This window comes from Cydia pomonella, chromosome 3 (genome assembly GCF_033807575.1).
Source record: "Cydia pomonella isolate Wapato2018A chromosome 3, ilCydPomo1, whole genome shotgun sequence".
Classification (NCBI taxonomy): domain Eukaryota; kingdom Metazoa; phylum Arthropoda; class Insecta; order Lepidoptera; family Tortricidae; genus Cydia; species Cydia pomonella.
Genome location: NC_084705.1, coordinates 25,265,850 through 25,286,374, shown reverse-complemented (window position 1 = coordinate 25,286,374; position 20,525 = coordinate 25,265,850). Strand labels below are relative to the sequence as shown.

Below are 20,525 nucleotides of genomic sequence, written 5' to 3'. Positions count from 1 at the left end.
TTGTCCTTATGTCAAGCGACAAAGTGGGACGTTTTGACGGCCGCAGGCAATTTAGTCATTGGCATAGCCATACTGATTTTGAAGCCGTTGTAGGCTCTCTCTTCAGTTACGATTTCATGACATAAATAAACCATGACTGTGCTTTTTCCAATAATATTAACTTATATTCCTTAACTGTGTTTAATGGCCAGGTAAACGCTAGTAGGTATTTGTCTTTAATCAATCTTGACATACCCTCCCATGTTAACGAATAATGCAGATTTGGTGCTTTACTCGTCACCATTATTTTCTTGTTAGTTCAATCACCATTACATTGTCAATCAATATTTCCAGTATTATTATTAGTTTTTCTACATATAGCTGTTTGTGAATTGCCTTGTATCGTACGACTCGCACATGTATCGTACAACATTTTACAGTACATTATGGCCCCTTTACATCTTCGACATACTTACGTAATGTGCTAATTATCGCACTAGTGCGGTAATAGTACATTACGATACAAGTGCGAAAAATAGGAAATTCGAAACGAGTGGCGATAAATTAAAACACGACCGAAGGGAGTGTTTTAAATCGACACGATTTGCGAATTACCTATTCGCACATGTATCGTACAACGTTTTACAGTACATATGGCCCTTTAAATGTTCGACATAGTAACGTAATATACTAATTTTCGCAACTAGTGCGGTAAAGTAGCACCATATGTACTGTAAAGTATATAATAGGGCACTCTAACCTCGTGCCACAGTGGAACTTCTTTTGAAGTTATTTACTATTTTCCGTCAACAAGGGTTACTACTTTTGTACTAAGGCTGCTCAGAACTTTCCTTAAAAAATATATTTTTCCAATTGATTTAACGTCAATTTTCCATTGCCAACAGACGTAGCGGCTATGAGTCAGAGAGTAGCGAGTATTCAGAGGACTCGGCGGCGGCCTACGAGGATGTCACGACTACAACCAAAAGCTCTGGGTCGAGGAAGAATATCAACAGGGGGAGATGGACGAAGGAGGAGGTAAGGAGTAGCTTAATATGTACATAATGTATGTTTATTTCATAATTATCGTTTACGGCGGCCTATTACTGCGATACAGACCCGATCCAATTGTTATATCGTAGAGAAATAAGAAGTAATAGAGAGCCGGTAATATTATAACCAGAGCAACCGGAACTCTATTTTCAACTCCTACACTTACTCTGGTTATAATATTAGCTGAAAATCGTTGAGCATTAGACTTTTTGTTTGCTGCGATATCTATTGTCGAGTAGCAGTACTGAGAGATCCGCTACTTGATGCTAGATGTCGACTGCGAATATAATAATCATTTTGGTACCAAAACTGATGTATGGAGTGAGCACTCTATTACTTCTTATTTCTCTATGGTTATATTATCAATGCAGTCCCGCTTTTCATTTTTGAAAAATTCTTGCGTTGAATTAGATTCAATAATACAGTTTTGAAATGCGCTGGGCACCCATTCGGCCGACTCGCCAAAATGAATATGAGGTGGGTGGTCGACGTGGTAGAAGACGAATGGTATAGTGTAAAATGTCGCGGTATGAAATTTGTAGTAATTGTTTTTAAGTTGAAGTTATTTTAAATTGTTTTGGCGCAGTTAGAACATGATACGATATGCATAATAGATGCAACAGTATTGAGTTACCTACGAGTATAGAATTGGATTCAACTCAGTTACGTACAGATCTTGTTACAAATTTAACACCAAACATTGACACTTTCCCATTGTTTACACTTTCACCTCAAACGACAATTTCGTTACTTAAATATGTACGTAACGTATATATTTGATAATCAAATCTGGGAACACGACGCTACCACTCAAACGTAAATCCTATTTCCAGGATAAAAGGCTCAAGATGTACGTGAAGATGTATAACGAGAACTGGGAGCTGATCGCGTCTCAGTTCTCAGACAGATCCGACGTTCAGTGCCAGCAGCGCTGGACGAAGGTCGTCAACCCCGAGCTAGTCAAGGGACCTTGGACCAAGGAGGTGAGTTCTCTCTTGTTTTCTAAGACTCTTGCCTGATTTATCGGCACTGACGCACCCTCGCATCTACGTCATTCAGGTACTGATTCCATACCGCCAAGTCAGTAAAAGGCCTAAGTTGCTTTCTCACTGCTAAATATGGAATCTGCTTCGCTCACCAAGTTTTTAAGATGGCAGTTTTTACCTTTCCCTGGCGCTTGCTTCATGGATGACTTAGCTTAATGGGATATCCCAATGGATTCCCTCAATTTGCCTCAATAGGCATAAGTGTATTTTGTGAAAATTGTAAGCGATGTAGACGAAGTACCTATTGCAACACTTATTGATTAAGATATAATGTGACTTTATTATCTACACACTTGTTATTGCCACCTTATTTTGCCACAAATAGCTCCCATTAGCTCATCGCTAGAATCTCTGTTTCATAATACCTACGTGTATTCTCGTAACGAGTTATGCATAGTAAAACACATTCATATTTTATGAATGGACGTCCAGGCATCGATCGCCAATCTGTCTAAAACCCGAGTAACATTTGTGACACGCATATCTCACACTATTGCCATTTAAAAAGCAACCATGTCACCACGCATTAGATATTACTTTTCAAGTTCAATTGAAACTGTGTGCAGTAATTGCGAAAGTTATCCGATATGCAACAGGACGTATTACGAGTGACTCACGGGTTACCTACATGCAAGGAATATCTGCATAATTAAACAGTGAACGCCATCAGTTTAAGCCATTGTTAAGTTGTTTACATTTATTTCACTTTAAACCTTACGTAATGACTCATAGGGCTCTCTTTACCTACATTTGATTTATATAATGTTACTAGTTTCCCGCGGAGAGTATAAAGTTAATACCATTGATTGTTTTGTAGAATTCACTTCGACTATTTCGCATGCAAATGGGTCCAGCCTTCTTCATTCCTTCGTTAAGAAAATTCTATTTCATTTTGAATGAATGATTTCCTTGTAGGCTTTTTGTACCTATACTTTAAATTTAATATGAATTCCAAAAAACTACCTATAAGTTTGGCTAAAGTCTCCAAAGTCATTAATAACAACTCTATTAGACTACTAAACGCGAGTGATGTAACATATATTCTTGACCTAAAGAACTATTAATTAGAGGAACGACTGAATATAAATAATGGTCGAAACTGACGAATTATAATGCCATTGTGAATCCTAACACCTTATGAATACAAATAATTCTTATGGTCACATAGTTATGTACTAACTTTTGTCATAAAGAATAGAAATATGTTTAGAATGACGTCATAGAGTGAGATTTATTAGACGAACGTGGATATAGTATGTACGTGCAAGGCAAGGAAACCTGTCAGAAATTCCATGACTTAACATTTACATAGGTCACCACGTGAAAAGATCGTGGATATAAAATAAATCTAAAGGGGTTTAAACATCCTAGTAACAATATGAACTTATTTACTTACCTTGTAATTCTCCAAATAACTATACATATAATACTTATTGAAATGACAATGTTATCATAAGAGAATATAAGTATGTATGTATAGGGTGTAGGATAAGATACATAGAGATATTTTAAACAAAATAAGCAAAAAAATGAACGAAATTTCAAATCTTTCTACACGCTTCATAACGCTAAAACGTTTGATAATAAAGTGTCCCAAAAAGCATGGATTAAATCGATTTTTTTTACACTTTATTATGTACCTATTTAAAAGTTCAAACAACGGTGGCAGCATGGTTCCATTTTTATGACTTGTCACTATGCCCATCACTTTCGCGCTTGCATACTTGTTAGAACGTGACAGGCATGGTGACAAATGATAAAGAGCCAACCATCTTAGCCGTACAGATTCAGGACACTATAAATACTTTTATTCTCGTCTTTCCAAAAGTGGTGGTGGAATGGGCATAGGCCCAAAGATTATTTCTGTGTAAAACACTCGCAAAATTTAGGTATAGCCATCCAAAACTCGGGCACAGCTGATATTCTGCCTATAAGTATTTATAATTCTTGAATGACGTCACCGCAGGCGCAGCTTATCGACTAGCTAGGCCCAAACCAGTCCAATGAATTATTAACTCGCGTATTTAGACCATGACTCTGACCTCGACTCGGTCAAACGCTTTTTGTCTGTTTGTCTGTGACCACACGTGTTTGTTTGGTTAAAAGGTTTCTCTTTTTTTAAGGATTTTATCTTTAAGTGGTGTGACAACGTGAGAGACGTTTGATGTCATCGGAAATGAAATGATTCACTTTTTGGATCAACATTAAGGACACTGATATGTCTGCAAATTAAATATAAATGTAATAATCAGTTAAATAATAATGCAGACATATTTGCTCGATTTTCAACTTTCATTTGCCTTTGCACTATTATTAAACCTTAATTGCCCCCGTTTGTCCGTGCTTTCGTATGGGTCATGTATCATTGTGAACTTTGGTTTAAAAGATCTATACCTGGAGATGAAATATTGAATTAAATGTAGAAAGAAACCAGAAAACTTTCCTCTTCTTTAATCACTTGATGCATAATAACCGCCTCAATTTCTAATGTATACTTCGTTAATTATTACTTTAGGTATTTCATTCAACACGCGTAGCTAATAAAAATTGAGAGAAGAGATCCAAAGGCTATTAAAACAATTATTGTTTTTTTTTGTCTTTTTTATAGATACTTGAATAATTACACTTAAAAAATTGAATAATTGCCCTAATTGAAGGCCCGATCAAAACGATCCAATTCAATTAAAATCATACTGATAGTTGTAAAACAGCTACGGCAGCTCAATTTTACGATCTCAGCTCATTTTTATTGTTATGATAATTGAGAGCGTACTATTAGCCAACAAACTGTCTTCAGTTTGGTGTAACTTTTGTATATAGTCGTAAGTATTTTTATGAACTAAATTAAATTAATTAAAATTTAAATTAAAAGCGTGTGGAGATAATTTTGAACACCTCTCTCACTGAGCTACTTGTGCTGCTGACTACACTTGTTTTTGTTGGTAGATACCGTCTATTTAAAGTTTATTGTCTATCACGCGACGGTATTTCCATAAGAGAATTTTAGTGTAAAAAGAGAAGTAAAACTTATTTTACCCCATTTAGACCCAAATACAAACGAGACTTGCAACAAAACATTATTAGACAAAAACTGAAAAAATTGTCAAGCGTCTGAAAAAAACACCCGTTCCCAATTGGGGCAAATGGGTTCACCGGTAATATTTTTCAAAAGATCCCTTTTCAATGCACAATGTTTTGGTTGATCTTTTACACTGCCATCGTGCTTTCATTAGGCATATGATGCATCGTAGTTGGCTTGGTAGCTTCTGGGGGAAGTTTCCAACACCATATTGAGTTAAATTTGGCACCACTGAAGAAGGTTTATGGTGCTTTCCGTCTGGTTTTTCAGTGCCTACACTCTTGAGATACAATCGGACAATAGCTCGTCAGAACTGGAGCTGTTCTATTTTATCATCAGCGCCTAGAACGTGGAGCCATTGCATTGGCTAAGGCCAAATCCAGCATATAAGTAAATAGGACCCCCCATCAGTTTTTGCCACGTATAGCTTTTCTGTATGCTCCAATTGATTGAGCAGCTTGATCAATTCCATACGTCCCGCCTGATGGTAAGCAGTCTCCGTAGCCTATAGATGCCTGCAACTCCAGAGGTATTACATGCGCGTTGCCATCCCTAACCTTCCGCACCCTCGTTGAGCTCTGGCAAAAATCTGGTATCCTTGTTCTTAAATATAATAATCTTATCATTTTAATGTTATAGGGCTTCGAATTACGCACTCTATTGGTATTTTTGTTTCGTATTCATATACTACGCCTTCAAAAACTCGTTTAATTTATATGACTACATATGTAATTTTCATAACTAAGCTTATATGAAGCGCCTTTTTTATTTGCGTCATTGTTAGTTGACTTTATCTAATTAGGTAATTATGTATTTGCACTCTGTAGTTTCCAGTTAATGTACCTAAAACCACAAGTTTATCGGATTTTACCATATAAAACATTAGCAAATGGATCTGCTGTTGTTTTTACATACATATTTGTCTTAATTTTCAGTCAGTTTTTTTTAATTAGGGTCTTGGTCCGCTCTTTGACATACTTAAACTATTTAAACAAATTAAAACATCATTACAGTTTTCCATATGTTGTTATTGCACACAGAAAAATCACTGTCTAGTTCTCTGCCTTACTCGCCTCTAGTTTAATACTAACTTATTAGTCATTAATTCCATGAAGTACTTTTTAGGAATTGCCTTTCATAGCAATGATAAAATCAGAACTGAACTCTCGAAACTAATTGCGTGCTCTCTAAACGTATACAAATTCGTATTTTTTACGCCACCCACGCAACCAGCTCACCTTGTGTAGTAACGAATTTTCGCACGCTTCCAATCAGATTGGTCATACTTTTTTACCACCCATTGTACTGGATTGAGGATCCTTAAAGGAGAATGAGAGGGTAAAGCATGTCTTAGTTTTAATTGATGAGGTTTAAGTAGGTAGTTATTGATGTTATGTGTTACCTTAAGTGCCTTAGCAAAGATTATGATTAAGAGAAGGGTACCCTTTTGAATATTAGTGATGGATCTTCCGTTCCGTTTGCTGATTGGTTATGCTGGAATTTTATGTTATTATTATTACTTATTGGTGGTAAACTAAGTTAGGAATTTTATGTTATTATTATTACTTATTAGGTACTGTCATTTAAATGTCTAATCACATTTTTATGTATGTATTATCATATAATTTTTAATTAGTATTTTTTTGTTTCCAATTTTGTAGTATAAGCATATTTAAAATGTGCATTATATATTTCACATGTATTCTGATCCCATATTCTTTGTTTTTACAGGAAGATGAAAAGGTCGTAGAGTTAGTCCAAAAATATGGTCCCAAGAAGTGGACAGTCATTGCGCGACACCTCAAGGGCAGAATAGGGAAACAATGCAGGTAAACATAATGAATTTAGCTTCCTATACTAACATTAATAACTATAAAAGACAAGAAGTTGATAATACTTACATTGATAATACAAGTAACATTGTTTATTTATATTGCATATTTAAAACTCTGCGAAGCATATTCTGGTATCGATAAATTTAAAATTCTAATACCATCATCAATAAGGCCGACAAATTTCTTATTTCACTCGTCTCATCAACGATAATCCCCTCCGAAGCCCCTTCCTAATCACATTTAATAACCGAAAAATGGTGTCATATTTCAGAGAGCGATGGCACAACCACTTAAACCCTTCTATAAAGAAGACCGCGTGGACGGAGCACGAAGATCGCGTCATATACCAGGCGCATAAGCAGCTAGGGAACCAATGGGCTAAGATTGCCAAACTACTGCCGGGCAGGTGAGAACACAACATTGCCTAACATCTAGTCGGGCAATTTATCGGTCCGAGCTTCCAGCTCATATAAGTGCATTTTATGGCGGCATACTCCACCGCATATAAATTAAGTTAAATACATAGGACAATATCTACATGTCTACAAATTTCTAATTTCTTTCTAAAATTTGTACAAATTTCTATCCATTAGAAGAAAAACTACATCTGTAGTTTCTTTCGTGTACAGCATCTCCACCGCAGAACTACCATGGTATTTTTAATACTGCGCACACTAAGCACATGTTATTGTAAGACGTAATTATTTCGATTTTTATCTAGATTACGGGACCTTGTAATGTAGATAAAAATCCTCCTATACTTCGTTATTTTAGCATTAGAAAGAACTCCACAAAAGGAATCGTGCAGTTTTTATCAGGCTCTTCAATTGTTAATAATAATTATCAAATGTAGCATGGTCAATACTTCTAATTTACTTCAAAATTTTACTGCAATAAGTGCCCGATTTGGAACGACAAGCTTACTTCTGCGAAGTTCTTTCTATTGCTAACAAACCGAAGTATAATTTACGTATTTGGCAATGATACACATACCTTGATAAATACATAACAACAAGTTTAACTTCCAGAACGGACAATGCAATAAAGAACCACTGGAACTCGACGATGCGCAGGAAGTTCGAGCCGGAGCTGCTGGACAGCTTCGAGAGCCTGCGCCGGCGGGGCCGGGTAAAGCGCGATCCTAACCCATACACTGACCAAAGTGATACACTGCAGAGGGTGCAAGTCGCATATAACGATGTTAGTCGCTTTTTATGATTCGTTTCTTGGTTATGACATTTTGGTGAAAATCATTCATATTCTTAAGGTGTGTCCAGATCTTATCAATTTACCGCTCGCGCACCCTTCGCGGTTTTTTACCATTTACCAGTCCTGGACGCACTTTTATCCCGATATTTATTGTTTGTTTTAAGTATAAATACAATTTTGAAAATTTTGAAAATTAAATTTAAAGGGAATATTTGAAAATTCAATTAATCAAAACTTTGCTAACACATTGAGTCTGTTCGTAGTCGCTTTCCTCTACAAAGCGAGAAAATGCTAGAATCGGCTACGCGTGTAGCACGAGCGCTACGAAAACGTTGTGAATCTTGATTTTTTTTTTAAGTATTAAAATAGACATGTCAAAATTGAACTAGAACCAATATTTTTGTTTTGTCTATTTGTATTCCATTGTTATCGAGTTTCTTCCAAAATGTCATAACGTTGATCTCTGCTTTTATATCCCAGATATCCTAAAATCGCAGTTCAATTGCCCCAATTTCTCATTTGAGTACAAAATTGTCATCCTCGTCGTCAATAATAGTTACGTAGGTGATGAGTCAAGTGAAACCACCGCTTGCTGCTAGTACACATGCAACAGGTACAAAACAAGGATGACTGCCACTTTAGTATCAGGGATATAAACAGAGCTCAGAAGGTATTGTTGGTGTATTTTTTTTTCTTCTAAGGCGAAGGCTGGGTGTAAAATAAATACTGTGATCCATCAATGTGATAAATACTGAAGGATCATAAACTCACATTCTGTTCACGCAACAAGGCTACACGTGCAATATTTATCACGTTAGTACTGTAACGTATTTCATAGAGTTGCGTATTGCGTACTGACATATCGCAGGAGTCTAGGATATCAATATTTATCAATATCAATATTTTTGACGGATGTCAATATTTATCACGAACTGCAGGTCGGAATGCAGAAATCTAAATCTCCATGATAAATATTGTGATCCATCTAGACAATAAATACATATCACGATATTTGATAAATATCAGTAAATTACAGTATTTATTGTACGTCCAGCCTTCGCATAGCAAAATAGTAAAACAAAATACACGATCAATATTGACCCTTCATTTCTTTTTCTTTGCTTCCATATCATAATCTTCATTTCAACTGTTAGTGCTGTATTCTTATTATTACTGCTCTGATCCATAACATTGTGTTTTTCTGCCATGTCTGGATGATGTCAGAATGCCTGCATATTATTATTCTTTATGTTGTCGCTAACTTTTCTAACACAGCATTTTTTTATTAAAGCTTTTGCATAACTTATTGGAATCATTGATATTTTACGCCGAACACCTATACAATTTAAGCTGTCTCTGGGTATTTTTTACAACAAAAAAATCACGTTGCGATATAATCATCCGACTTTCATCGGTTTGTGTCATGATGCTTGATTTTTTTATATAATTGTGTTCGCTTCATTGTTTTTCTTTTCTATCCTTAAATAACTTTCGAGCTCAAAATTACTTCATGTTATTTTATTCATTAATACGCTATTGGGTGTAATAAAAGTGTATTACCTTGGTCACATATTTTTAAAGTTTAATTATGAATGTAGTTTGTCATCATTACTATGGATTGATTTTATAATGAACGTACAAATAATGGTATGAACATAGGTGGTAAAAACAGTCAATACTCAGTACACATATTTTCGAATATTTTCATAGAAAATTGTTACTTGATCTCGGAAACGGACCTGTATCATAATTTCATAAACGGTGATCGGCGTTTTGATTGCCACTAGTGAATGACCTCAATAACTGGTTATATGTCAAATTAATCAGTAGTTCGTGTCATCCACGATGACGCGCAGATTTATCAAATCTAACCCTTAAAAACATGGCAATACGAGGCAACGAGTCTTCGTGAGTCTTCAATTTACATAAGGAAAAAATAGCTAATATTATTTCTATCTCTATGGACTAGGTGGCGCCGCTACAGAGTATGCTCCCCAGCGGCGCCACTTTCAATGCGCATTATTTCGCTCCCTAGTAGAGGTCTGTACCTAAAATATTATAGGTACATGATGTGCGTTTTAGGTACATAATTCCATCATATTATATTCATTCATTTTCATTTTGGTGGCGCCGCTGCAGAGTAGCACACACAATTTCAACTTAATTTCTCGCGGTATGACAACCAAAACGCCTATCATAAATGGTACTTGGAATACCCTAAGATTTACTTTATAAAAATACAATCGACAAAGGATAGCCAGAGGGGAAAAGCAGTGTAAAATAGCCCTAACGGCCCCATACTTAATCCAGTATAACTAGATCATCAAGTTCTAGAAAACCAGTTACTAACGGTAATTAATTTTATTTTCATTAAAAATAAAATGTGCTATTCTTAAGTAAATCTTACCATTTAGTTTTTGTTTACTGTAAATTACTACGAATATTAGAAATTGTTTTTAGTGACATCCGGTGAATAACTTTGAATGTTACTATCTAGGAGTTGTTCCAATAGTGCTGTAACTCCTCGTCTCCGTCCCACTCGATATAGGGCCAGCAATAAGACACAAAATTAAGTTCTAAATATAAACCTTGAAGGCAATTCTTCGGCTAGTATATTTAGGCCCTCAGCACACGGAACGTAAGCGTCGCGTAGGCGTATCGTAAAAACAATACGAGTATTAGACGCATAGAGTTCTGGGCACCAAGCGTCGCGTAAGCATAATCGTTTTACAAGTGAAATCTCATTAGTTGAAATCATGTAGTCGCAGACGTTAGATGTCTTCGGCGGATGTATCTACGATCTTACTTTCTCGCCAGATGAAGATTTTTTTACTGTTTTATTATGTCAGAAGTTTAGTTTTTTACGCGTGTGTGCTACGCCTGTCGTAATGACGACAGCAATCTCATAAGCTATGCTACGACCACGCTTCATGTGCGGACTTGTTTGAAGTTGTACATTCTCGTAGTGCTCTCGTTCTGCGCGCGTATTACGATACGCTTAAGCGTCTCTTACGCTTACGCGCCGTGTGCTGAGGGCCTTAGACTCCTGAGAGTTGCGTGCGCGTTGTAATGTAATATGCAGATATACTTATGAGAGACGGCATACCGCTTTTGTGTCTACACGCTCGCAGCCGGTGTTCTCTGGCGTATAATGTAGTTATATTAATAATATTGCATGTTTGAAGGACTGGGACTCATTCAACGACTCGAGCCAAAGCGGCTCAAGCCAGCCGGCCTCCAAGCAGGTGATGCGGTTCCGACAGCTGCTGAAGGATCAGCTCAGCAACATCCAGCAGCAGACACTGGTGCGCGTCAAGTCGCCCGACCGCGGCAACCTGGTCGCGGCCGACGTCGAGATCTGTGACTCGCCGTTCAAGTAAGATTATTGTTACCATTTGTAATGTGCTGTCTGTATTATACCCTCCAAATAGTAAGATGGCAAATCAGGTTTTAGGTTACTTTCTGTTCATGTTATCTCGGATATATGTGAATATGGTATCAATGCAGTTTGATGTACTGAACACAAATATATGAGATGACAAGCGTGAAACTTGTGGGGGTAGTTACTGTGACGTCATAAGGTTGGCAGTACAAAGTGTTTTACTTTTTCTTTTAAACATACCATTTGGGGTATCAAATGAAAGGACTTTGTAAGTAGATTACAAATATATAACATACCATAACATTTTCACTATTTGGTCTAACAAATTATAAGAACAGGTTCAAAAATTTCACAATCTAGAGTTGACGTCACAAATTGGCGGACCGATTTTGAGATTTTCTAATTTATAAACTCGAGTAGAAACGGACCGCGAGGGTGATTTTATTTAAAAAATCGGACCCCTGAAGAAACTAATTTGTGACCCCTGGGTAAGACTATTAAAATAATGATATTTTGTCTAATAATGTAATAAATAGTTTCTCAACAAAAAAATAGCTAACGATGCAATTCACTTTCAGATTCATCAACCTGGAAACGTTGCCCACGGATTCTCCTCTCAAAAACTACCTTTCCAACGCATCCGGTACTTCTAACAAAGATAACGTCAGTGAGTATATTCGATGTATTAATTAGAAGTATTAAAATCATAAAATATTTACTTACACTTTTTGATACTTTGTAAATGTTACTTTGAGTTTTACCCTATTTTGCATGTGATTCGAACATTCACTGCCCTCAACCCGCAACGCGGGTTCTCTGTTCGTAGGCATCTATAGCTAATGAAATGATTTTAGCAGATGTCGAGCGAATTTTCGAGATTTAATCTCGTTGGCAGGAAATCTCGATTTTTGTAATATTCGCGCCGCTCTCTGCTATAAAGAAAAAAAAAACGTGTTATGGGCTACAAGCGTAGCGCATAGCTCGCTCTGGCAAGTGGCAGTGAACGCCTTAGCCTTTATTTAATAAAAGCGCGTATTTTTGTTGTATTTTGCTCGACATGTTTCGACAAGTTAGGAAGCTGTCAGTACCTAAAGCGCGCACACTGTCTATTTGTATCGGAGTAAAGATTTTCTATATGACAGATGATGTTAACATTAATATTGATTCCAGTAACGTACGCCGTGCAGCCCGACTCGACGCGAGAGATCGTGGTGCCGTCGTCCGTGTACATGAGCCCCAAGCAGCCCTCCGTCACCAGCAGCCCGCCGCCCATCCTCCGCCGCAAGGGCAAGAAGCCCAACACGATCACGCCTAACCATAACGTGAGTTCATGTATTGTATCGTCCGTGTACATGAGCCCCAAGCAGCCCTCCGTCACCAGCAGCCCGCCGCCCATCCTCCGCCGCAAGGGCAAGAAGCCCAACACGATCACGCCTAACCATAACGTGAGTTCATGTATTGTATCGTCCGTGTACATGAGCCCCAAGCAGCCCTCCGTCACCAGCAGCCCGCCGCCCATCCTCCGCCGCAAGGGCAAGAAGCCCAACACGATCACGCCTAACCATAACGTGAGTTCATGTATTGTATCGTCCGTGTACATGAGCCCCAAGCAGCCCTCCGTCACCAGCAGCCCGCCGCCCATCCTCCGCCGCAAGGGCAAGAAGCCCAACACGATCACGCCTAACCATAACGTGAGTTCATGTATTGTATCGTCCGTGTACATGAGCCCCAAGCAGCCCTCCGTCACCAGCAGCCCGCCGCCCATCCTCCGCCGCAAGGGCAAGAAGCCCAACACGATCACGCCTAACCATAACGTGAGTTCATGTATTGTATCGTCCGTGTACATGAGCCCCAAGCAGCCCTCCGTCACCAGCAGCCCGCCGCCCATCCTCCGCCGCAAGGGCAAGAAGCCCAACACGATCACGCCTAACCATAACGTGAGTTCATGTATTGTATCGTCCGTGTACATGAGCCCCAAGCAGCCCTCCGTCACCAGCAGCCCGCCGCCCATCCTCCGCCGCAAGGGCAAGAAGCCCAACACGATCACGCCTAACCATAACGTGAGTTCATGTATTGTATCGTCCGTGTACATGAGCCCCAAGCAGCCCTCCGTCACCAGCAGCCCGCCGCCCATCCTCCGCCGCAAGGGCAAGAAGCCCAACACGATCACGCCTAACCATAACGTGAGTTCATGTATTGTATCGTCCGTGTACATGAGCCCCAAGCAGCCCTCCGTCACCAGCAGCCCGCCGCCCATCCTCCGCCGCAAGGGCAAGAAGCCCAACACGATCACGCCTAACCATAACGTGAGTTCATGTATTGTATCGTCCGTGTACATGAGCCCCAAGCAGCCCTCCGTCACCAGCAGCCCGCCGCCCATCCTCCGCCGCAAGGGCAAGAAGCCCAACACGATCACGCCTAACCATAACGTGAGTTCATGTATTGTATCGTCCGTGTACATGAGCCCCAAGCAGCCCTCCGTCACCAGCAGCCCGCCGCCCATCCTCCGCCGCAAGGGCAAGAAGCCCAACACGATCACGCCTAACCATAACGTGAGTTCATGTATTGTATCGTCCGTGTACATGAGCCCCAAGCAGCCCTCCGTCACCAGCAGCCCGCCGCCCATCCTCCGCCGCAAGGGCAAGAAGCCCAACACGATCACGCCTAACCATAACGTGAGTTCATGTATTGTATCGTCCGTGTACATGAGCCCCAAGCAGCCCTCCGTCACCAGCAGCCCGCCGCCCATCCTCCGCCGCAAGGGCAAGAAGCCCAACACGATCACGCCTAACCATAACGTGAGTTCATGTATTGTATCGTCCGTGTACATGAGCCCCAAGCAGCCCTCCGTCACCAGCAGCCCGCCGCCCATCCTCCGCCGCAAGGGCAAGAAGCCCAACACGATCACGCCTAACCATAACGTGAGTTCATGTATTGTATCGTCCGTGTACATGAGCCCCAAGCAGCCCTCCGTCACCAGCAGCCCGCCGCCCATCCTCCGCCGCAAGGGCAAGAAGCCCAACACGATCACGCCTAACCATAACGTGAGTTCATGTATTGTATCGTCCGTGTACATGAGCCCCAAGCAGCCCTCCGTCACCAGCAGCCCGCCGCCCATCCTCCGCCGCAAGGGCAAGAAGCCCAACACGATCACGCCTAACCATAACGTGAGTTCATGTATTGTATCGTCCGTGTACATGAGCCCCAAGCAGCCCTCCGTCACCAGCAGCCCGCCGCCCATCCTCCGCCGCAAGGGCAAGAAGCCCAACACGATCACGCCTAACCATAACGTGAGTTCATGTATTGTATCGTCCGTGTACATGAGCCCCAAGCAGCCCTCGTATCGTATTGTATCGTGTCACATTCATTGTAAGCGTGGCTCATATGTACATGCTGATAAAATTGTAACAAAATGGTTAAATTTGTATCCAAATTAGTCACAAGAAACATTATATAAATAATATAGCGGTGGCAGCATGGTTCCATTTTTATCCCTTGTTACTATGCCCGTCACTTTCGCGCTTACATACTTAAATATACATACATAGAAAACCGCATAAAAAGCCGTTCGGTAGTTTTTGCGTTTATCGCGAATATACAGACAGACACGCGGCAGAGGACTTTGTATTATAAGCTGTAGTGGTAATGATTGAGCTAAGTATATATTTGTTGGTGAAGCTGATAAAGCGTTATACCCGTCCCAACTGGGGCCTTATTCGAGATGCACAACTGTCAAATTTCGCGTCCACATCAAATCAACACTTGATTCTATCGCATGTTGATTGTATCAAGTGTTGATTCTATCAACTGTGGATATTATCATTTGGAACAATCAAAACTCATTCATAGAAAAAATAATCAAACAAAAATCAACTTTGTTTATTACTACTATATAGTTTGAAATGGCTCTGAACTCGAAGTGGTTCGGTTTGATTTGATTGTCACCTGACTGTGGATTGCTAATGTCAAATTTTGACAAGTGTTGATTTTATTGCTAGACTTTATTGTCCATGGGCTTGGGCACCATCTTGGATTTTTTGACGTACGACAGGGAATACCCTTCCTTTCCTACAATATATGGCATAGAGTAAAGCGTCTTTTTTTTTAAACATAAGTTTACAGGAATCAGCGACATCTTGTATTCGATAGGATAAGTAATGCACTATGAACAATGCGGCGGCGAGTAGTGAAACTGTACCTGACAACGTCAATCAATTAAAAAGTGACCACACCGTTGATGGTCGATAAAGGCGATTATTAATTGAATTTTAACGACAATAAAGAACTATTGACATGCGATCTTTTTGTTGAACCCACACCTACACGTCGAATAATGCTCGCTCCACATATTCTCCTATAAACGCTCAAAATAGTAAAAAAAATTGATGCAATTTACTCCGCACCCAGTCTCAAGTTGCTTCTAAACCACGTTCACGAACCAAGTTGTAACCTAACACATCTGTAAATATAAGGCATATGATTTAGAGATAAAGTCCGTTTTTTTTAAATTACGAGATGGTTCATGAATAACCTTTATTACTATAAAAATAATACTACATTTGTCAATTTTTTTTTTCTGTATTGCGCTATTACATAATGCATAAAATAGATATAAAGATAGGTACCATAGTAGCTCGCTCACTTGGTCTATCAACAACTATTTTAATGCTCTTTGTACTCGTATACGCGTCCCCATTGTATGTACAGTCGCCATCAGATATATTACTTACCAAGACCTAAGTACCTATTATTTATATGTACCTACACAAAGAGAATTCCTATGTTAAAAGGAAATTAAATACATATTTTGTTATTCAACTACAAATAAAATAAAATTTATCTTTTTCAGTTAACACATTTTTTTACCGATTTCTTTAATAAAATAAAACATTAAAGTATTATGTGACTATATTTCATTGTCTTCGGTGTAGATTATTTACTGATGTTCCAATTTCCTGTATCAGTTTGGTACCAGGAAATATAAAAACTACACCTCTTCAAAAACTTTGCTGGTAGTTCGACATCTGTAAGTTTAAATATAAAACATGATAAAAACACTTAAGTCAAAAACGTATACATAATATATTTGCCCTATATTCTGGTCGCTCGGTAGGGTGCTCAGAAGGCTGGGTGCATTTCCGCGCTGGTTAACAATGCTGATCCTCTGGTCACCAGAAGCCTATTATAAGGCGCTCTCATAGAGCCACACTAGTGCCCTAGAGTTTCAAATTCAACCCCAAGTGCCACAAATATGTAGTAAAGGGTTTAAATTCTGGATCAAGAACATGGAATACTGTTCGCTAGTAAGGCCATAGGTATTAGAAAAAAATAATAGTAGGACACGGCCGTGGTCATGGTAGGTGGTACAGGTGGGCCAGGCAAGCTCTGAAATTATGCACCTTTTTTACTATAACTTTGTTCACCTGTGTATATTTACTGTTTCCATGATAATCATTTTTAATATGTAGCCCGTGTAATCGGGCTGTATCATTGGTCTCATATTTTTTAACACAAAATCGTAATTTTAATTCAATAATTAATGGTGTTTTACATATTAATCATTAATGTACCTATTTTGCAAAATTTTCTTGTATATAATAATATTGTTTACTTCAATTGACGTGTTTATTATTTTCGTTACTATGTCAACGTTAATACTTAAAAAATTATAACGTGAAGGTTGAGTCCGCAGTACAATTACAGTTTACGTACATAGTGGCATTAGCACAGTCGGATTAGGACCAAACTCGAAATGTCTGAACAGTCATGAAATTTGGTATGTATATACGTTAAAGGCCCCTTTTTCATGCCCACACCATTTGACATTTGGGGACCTCGAGGAACGGCAGCCATCTTGGAAAATGTGGACCATCCAGGAGAAATTCGCGTTTTACTCTAAATCTACGTTCTTTATTCAATAATCGTGTAAGGCAACATTCAAGCTTATAAAATTCTACATAAAATAGTTTTAGACATCTTTGCGAAAAAAAATGATCTTGCTTTAAAAAATACTTGCTAAACCCAGATTTAGCCCTTATACCCTTTCATGGGATATTCTCTTAATAGGAAACTTGGAAGAATAAAAATTCCACTTTTAACTATACATTTGTACATAATCTACCCCAATATCAATATTTTACTTGACTGCAACTTAACCAGAAAGTAGGGTTATGGGTATAAGTACTGAAGATTCAGGACACCCTGTAGCTTAGGATACTGGACGGATTTTTTAAATGACGTATTATTTAGCCCTAAACCTTTTTCTTCCGTTAATTTTAGTAACTTTGTATTGCATAGCACTTGTATACTAACTGTGGATCTACTGATGTCTGTTTTACTGTACTCCGCTCAATAGTTTAGGCGCTAGAAGAAAAAATATGATTTAATATTCGGAGTCCTCTCAAGGCGGCTGTATTGATTTTTCTTTAATAGAACAAGTAAAAGTAGGTTGTGAATGGCAAGAGGAATCTAACGATACGTCATTTAAAAAAATCCGTCCAGTATCCTAATACCTAGCTACTGGGTGTACTGAATCATCAGTACTTACACCCATAACCCTTCTTTCTGGTTTAGTCACAGTAGAGTAAAATGTTAATATTGGGGTAGACCACGTACAAATGTATAGTTAAAAATAGAATTCATATTCCTCCGAGTTTCCTTTTAAGAGAATGTCCCCTGGAAGTGTATAAGCGTTAAACTTAGATTCAGCAAGTATTCTCTATAACAAGATGTATTGTTCTGCAAAGATATCGAGGACTTTTTTGTGTAGAATTTAATGTGTTGATGGTACACATTTTCCAAGATGGCTCGGATTCCTCGAGGTCCCCAAATGTTAAATGGTTTGGGCATGAAAAAGGGGCCTTTAATTTATATACATAATAAATTTCATGACTGTTACAGAGATTTAGAGGTTGGTCCTAATCCGATTATGCTACATTGTGCGTCCGCAGCAAATTCGGTTCTCCATACAAATGTAGTTACGCTCTCATTTTAAAATGACTTGCTAGATTGCTCTGAAACTTTGTACTTACAATAGGATATGGTATGTCTATGCCTATAATTAATTTAAAACATAAATGTGAAATGAGAGCCAATTAAGTTCAATATTAAGAATATGTGTCGTTGTTGACTCGCCGACAACGGAATTGAGATCTATATGGGTGCCATGTTCTGTGCTGTGTAGAAAATCCTGAAATTATAAAGGATTTGTCTTGGCTAGTTTTTACGTATAGGCTACGTATCACCGAAACGTCACAAACACCACGAAGGTTCGGCTTGTACGGGCCCTCGTTTTTCCTATATTCTTATACGCTGCGGAGACCTGGACTATCCGAAAGACAGAGGAGAAGACGATAGACGCCCTAGAAATATGGTGCTGGAGGAAAATGCTGGGGATATCCTGGACCGAGTTTCGGACTAATGTCTCCATCCTTAAAGAACTCCGTATCAAGCAGCGCCTTTCGACTCTCGTAAAGACCCGCATACTCAGTTTTTTCGGTCACGTCTCGAGGAGGAACAACGACTCCATAGAGCGTCTAGTGGTGCAGGGTAGAGCAAACGGAAAAAGACCGCGCAAAAGGCCACCTATGCGATGGACTGACCAAATCAAATCTGCCATGAAGGGTCCCCTGAACGCATTTGCCAGAATGGCCCCCAACCGCGAAAAATGGCGAGAAATCGTATGGCAAGCAACATCTGCGCCTGATATCAGCAGTTGACCACGACGCTCTGCAAAGAGTACAACGACAAAGAAGAAGAAGAGGTATCATATTTGTCTAAAATTTGGTTTGTTGGTACACACACAAGGGATAGTCTCTAGCTAGGTACGGGGTGCCACACTCGTCAGCGCGACGGCGATATTTTTTACCTTTTACCTAAAAATCTCAAATTTGTGTACGGGCTCAGCTCCTGTTTCGTCTTAAGCCTGAATTGAACAGATTCTGACTCACAGGGGGCTTTGAGCATGCTGTTGCGTTCGTTTTCAAATTTTGAAAAAAAGAACTAGCCTAACAACACAATAAATGCTTGTTAACTCCCTGTCTCACTACTATCTGACCTTCTAACCCAGAGGGGAAAATATACCTTATTGGGGCTACTTCATCTTCCTCATGATAATATATTTTACTTTACTGAAAAGCAATCGGTACATGTTACAAGATGCACATTGTTAAGAGCCGGGGTTAGAACCCACGACCATTGGTTTTAAAATGAAGCTTTGTATATAATTTGTATTTTTATAATAAATCTGTTTTCTTGTTGACATTTTGTGGTATTGTATTGCTTTATGTTAATTGTCAAGATAGTTCTTTCATCCTGGACAATTGTCACATGCGTCACATGTACGTTTTATGATAGATCTACATCGACGCAACTGCATGTCATTGTCAAAGAGCATATAATCACTACGTTTTAAGAGACGGGACTTTCATACTAGCGAGTGGAATCAGTTTGTTTCGCAAATCATTACCAAAATGTACGACAAAGAACTGTCAAAGAACCATAGTACCAACATAAGCGATTTAAATAGTGTAGTACGCTACACGCTTACGATTCTTATCGATATCGATAAAATGGGGAGGGTTGAAACATAGGCTCCTGTCTACAAACTTTGTACTCGAAATCAGGTTAGCATCGAGTCCACATTTAAGTTGTATGTTATATAGTGGATAGTTCTTAATTGGACTACTATCTGGTCGGGCTTAATGTGGAGCCGAATTATTTTAATACAGTTTTTAAGTCGTATTTTTTTATTTTATTAAATGCTTGATTTTCATAATTATGTGCACATACATGTTTGAATAAATGTAACTTTTCTATGGGAAGATGTATCAGGTCTTCGTTCCCAACAAATTTGGCCCACTGCCTGCATCTGAAAACATACAGCCTTGGAAAAACATGACTTTATCTACAGTTTATATTCCATGTGTTTGCTAATGAGATGA

General features: G+C 38.9%; 1 protein-coding gene across 5 annotated transcripts in view; it reads left to right on the top strand.

The window, feature by feature from the left end:
* LOC133516394 (mucin-2) overlaps positions 1-20,525 on the top strand; it is a 67,593-nt gene that overhangs the window by 33,333 nt on the left and 13,735 nt on the right. For 4 of the 5 annotated variants that reach the window (XM_061849304.1, XM_061849299.1, XM_061849301.1 and 1 more), the window contains 8 exons: positions 885-1,017; positions 1,866-2,015; positions 6,889-6,986; positions 7,264-7,398; positions 8,021-8,192; positions 11,387-11,577; positions 12,162-12,250; positions 12,754-14,873. In XM_061849304.1, coding sequence (XP_061705288.1) covers positions 885-1,017; positions 1,866-2,015; positions 6,889-6,986; positions 7,264-7,398; positions 8,021-8,192; positions 11,387-11,577; positions 12,162-12,250; positions 12,754-14,873 — 3,088 coding nt within the window. The remainder of the gene's footprint in view (positions 1-884; positions 1,018-1,865; positions 2,016-6,888; positions 6,987-7,263; positions 7,399-8,020; positions 8,193-11,386; positions 11,578-12,161; positions 12,251-12,753; positions 14,874-20,525) is intronic. The other variant, XM_061849302.1, reaches the window with a different exon arrangement.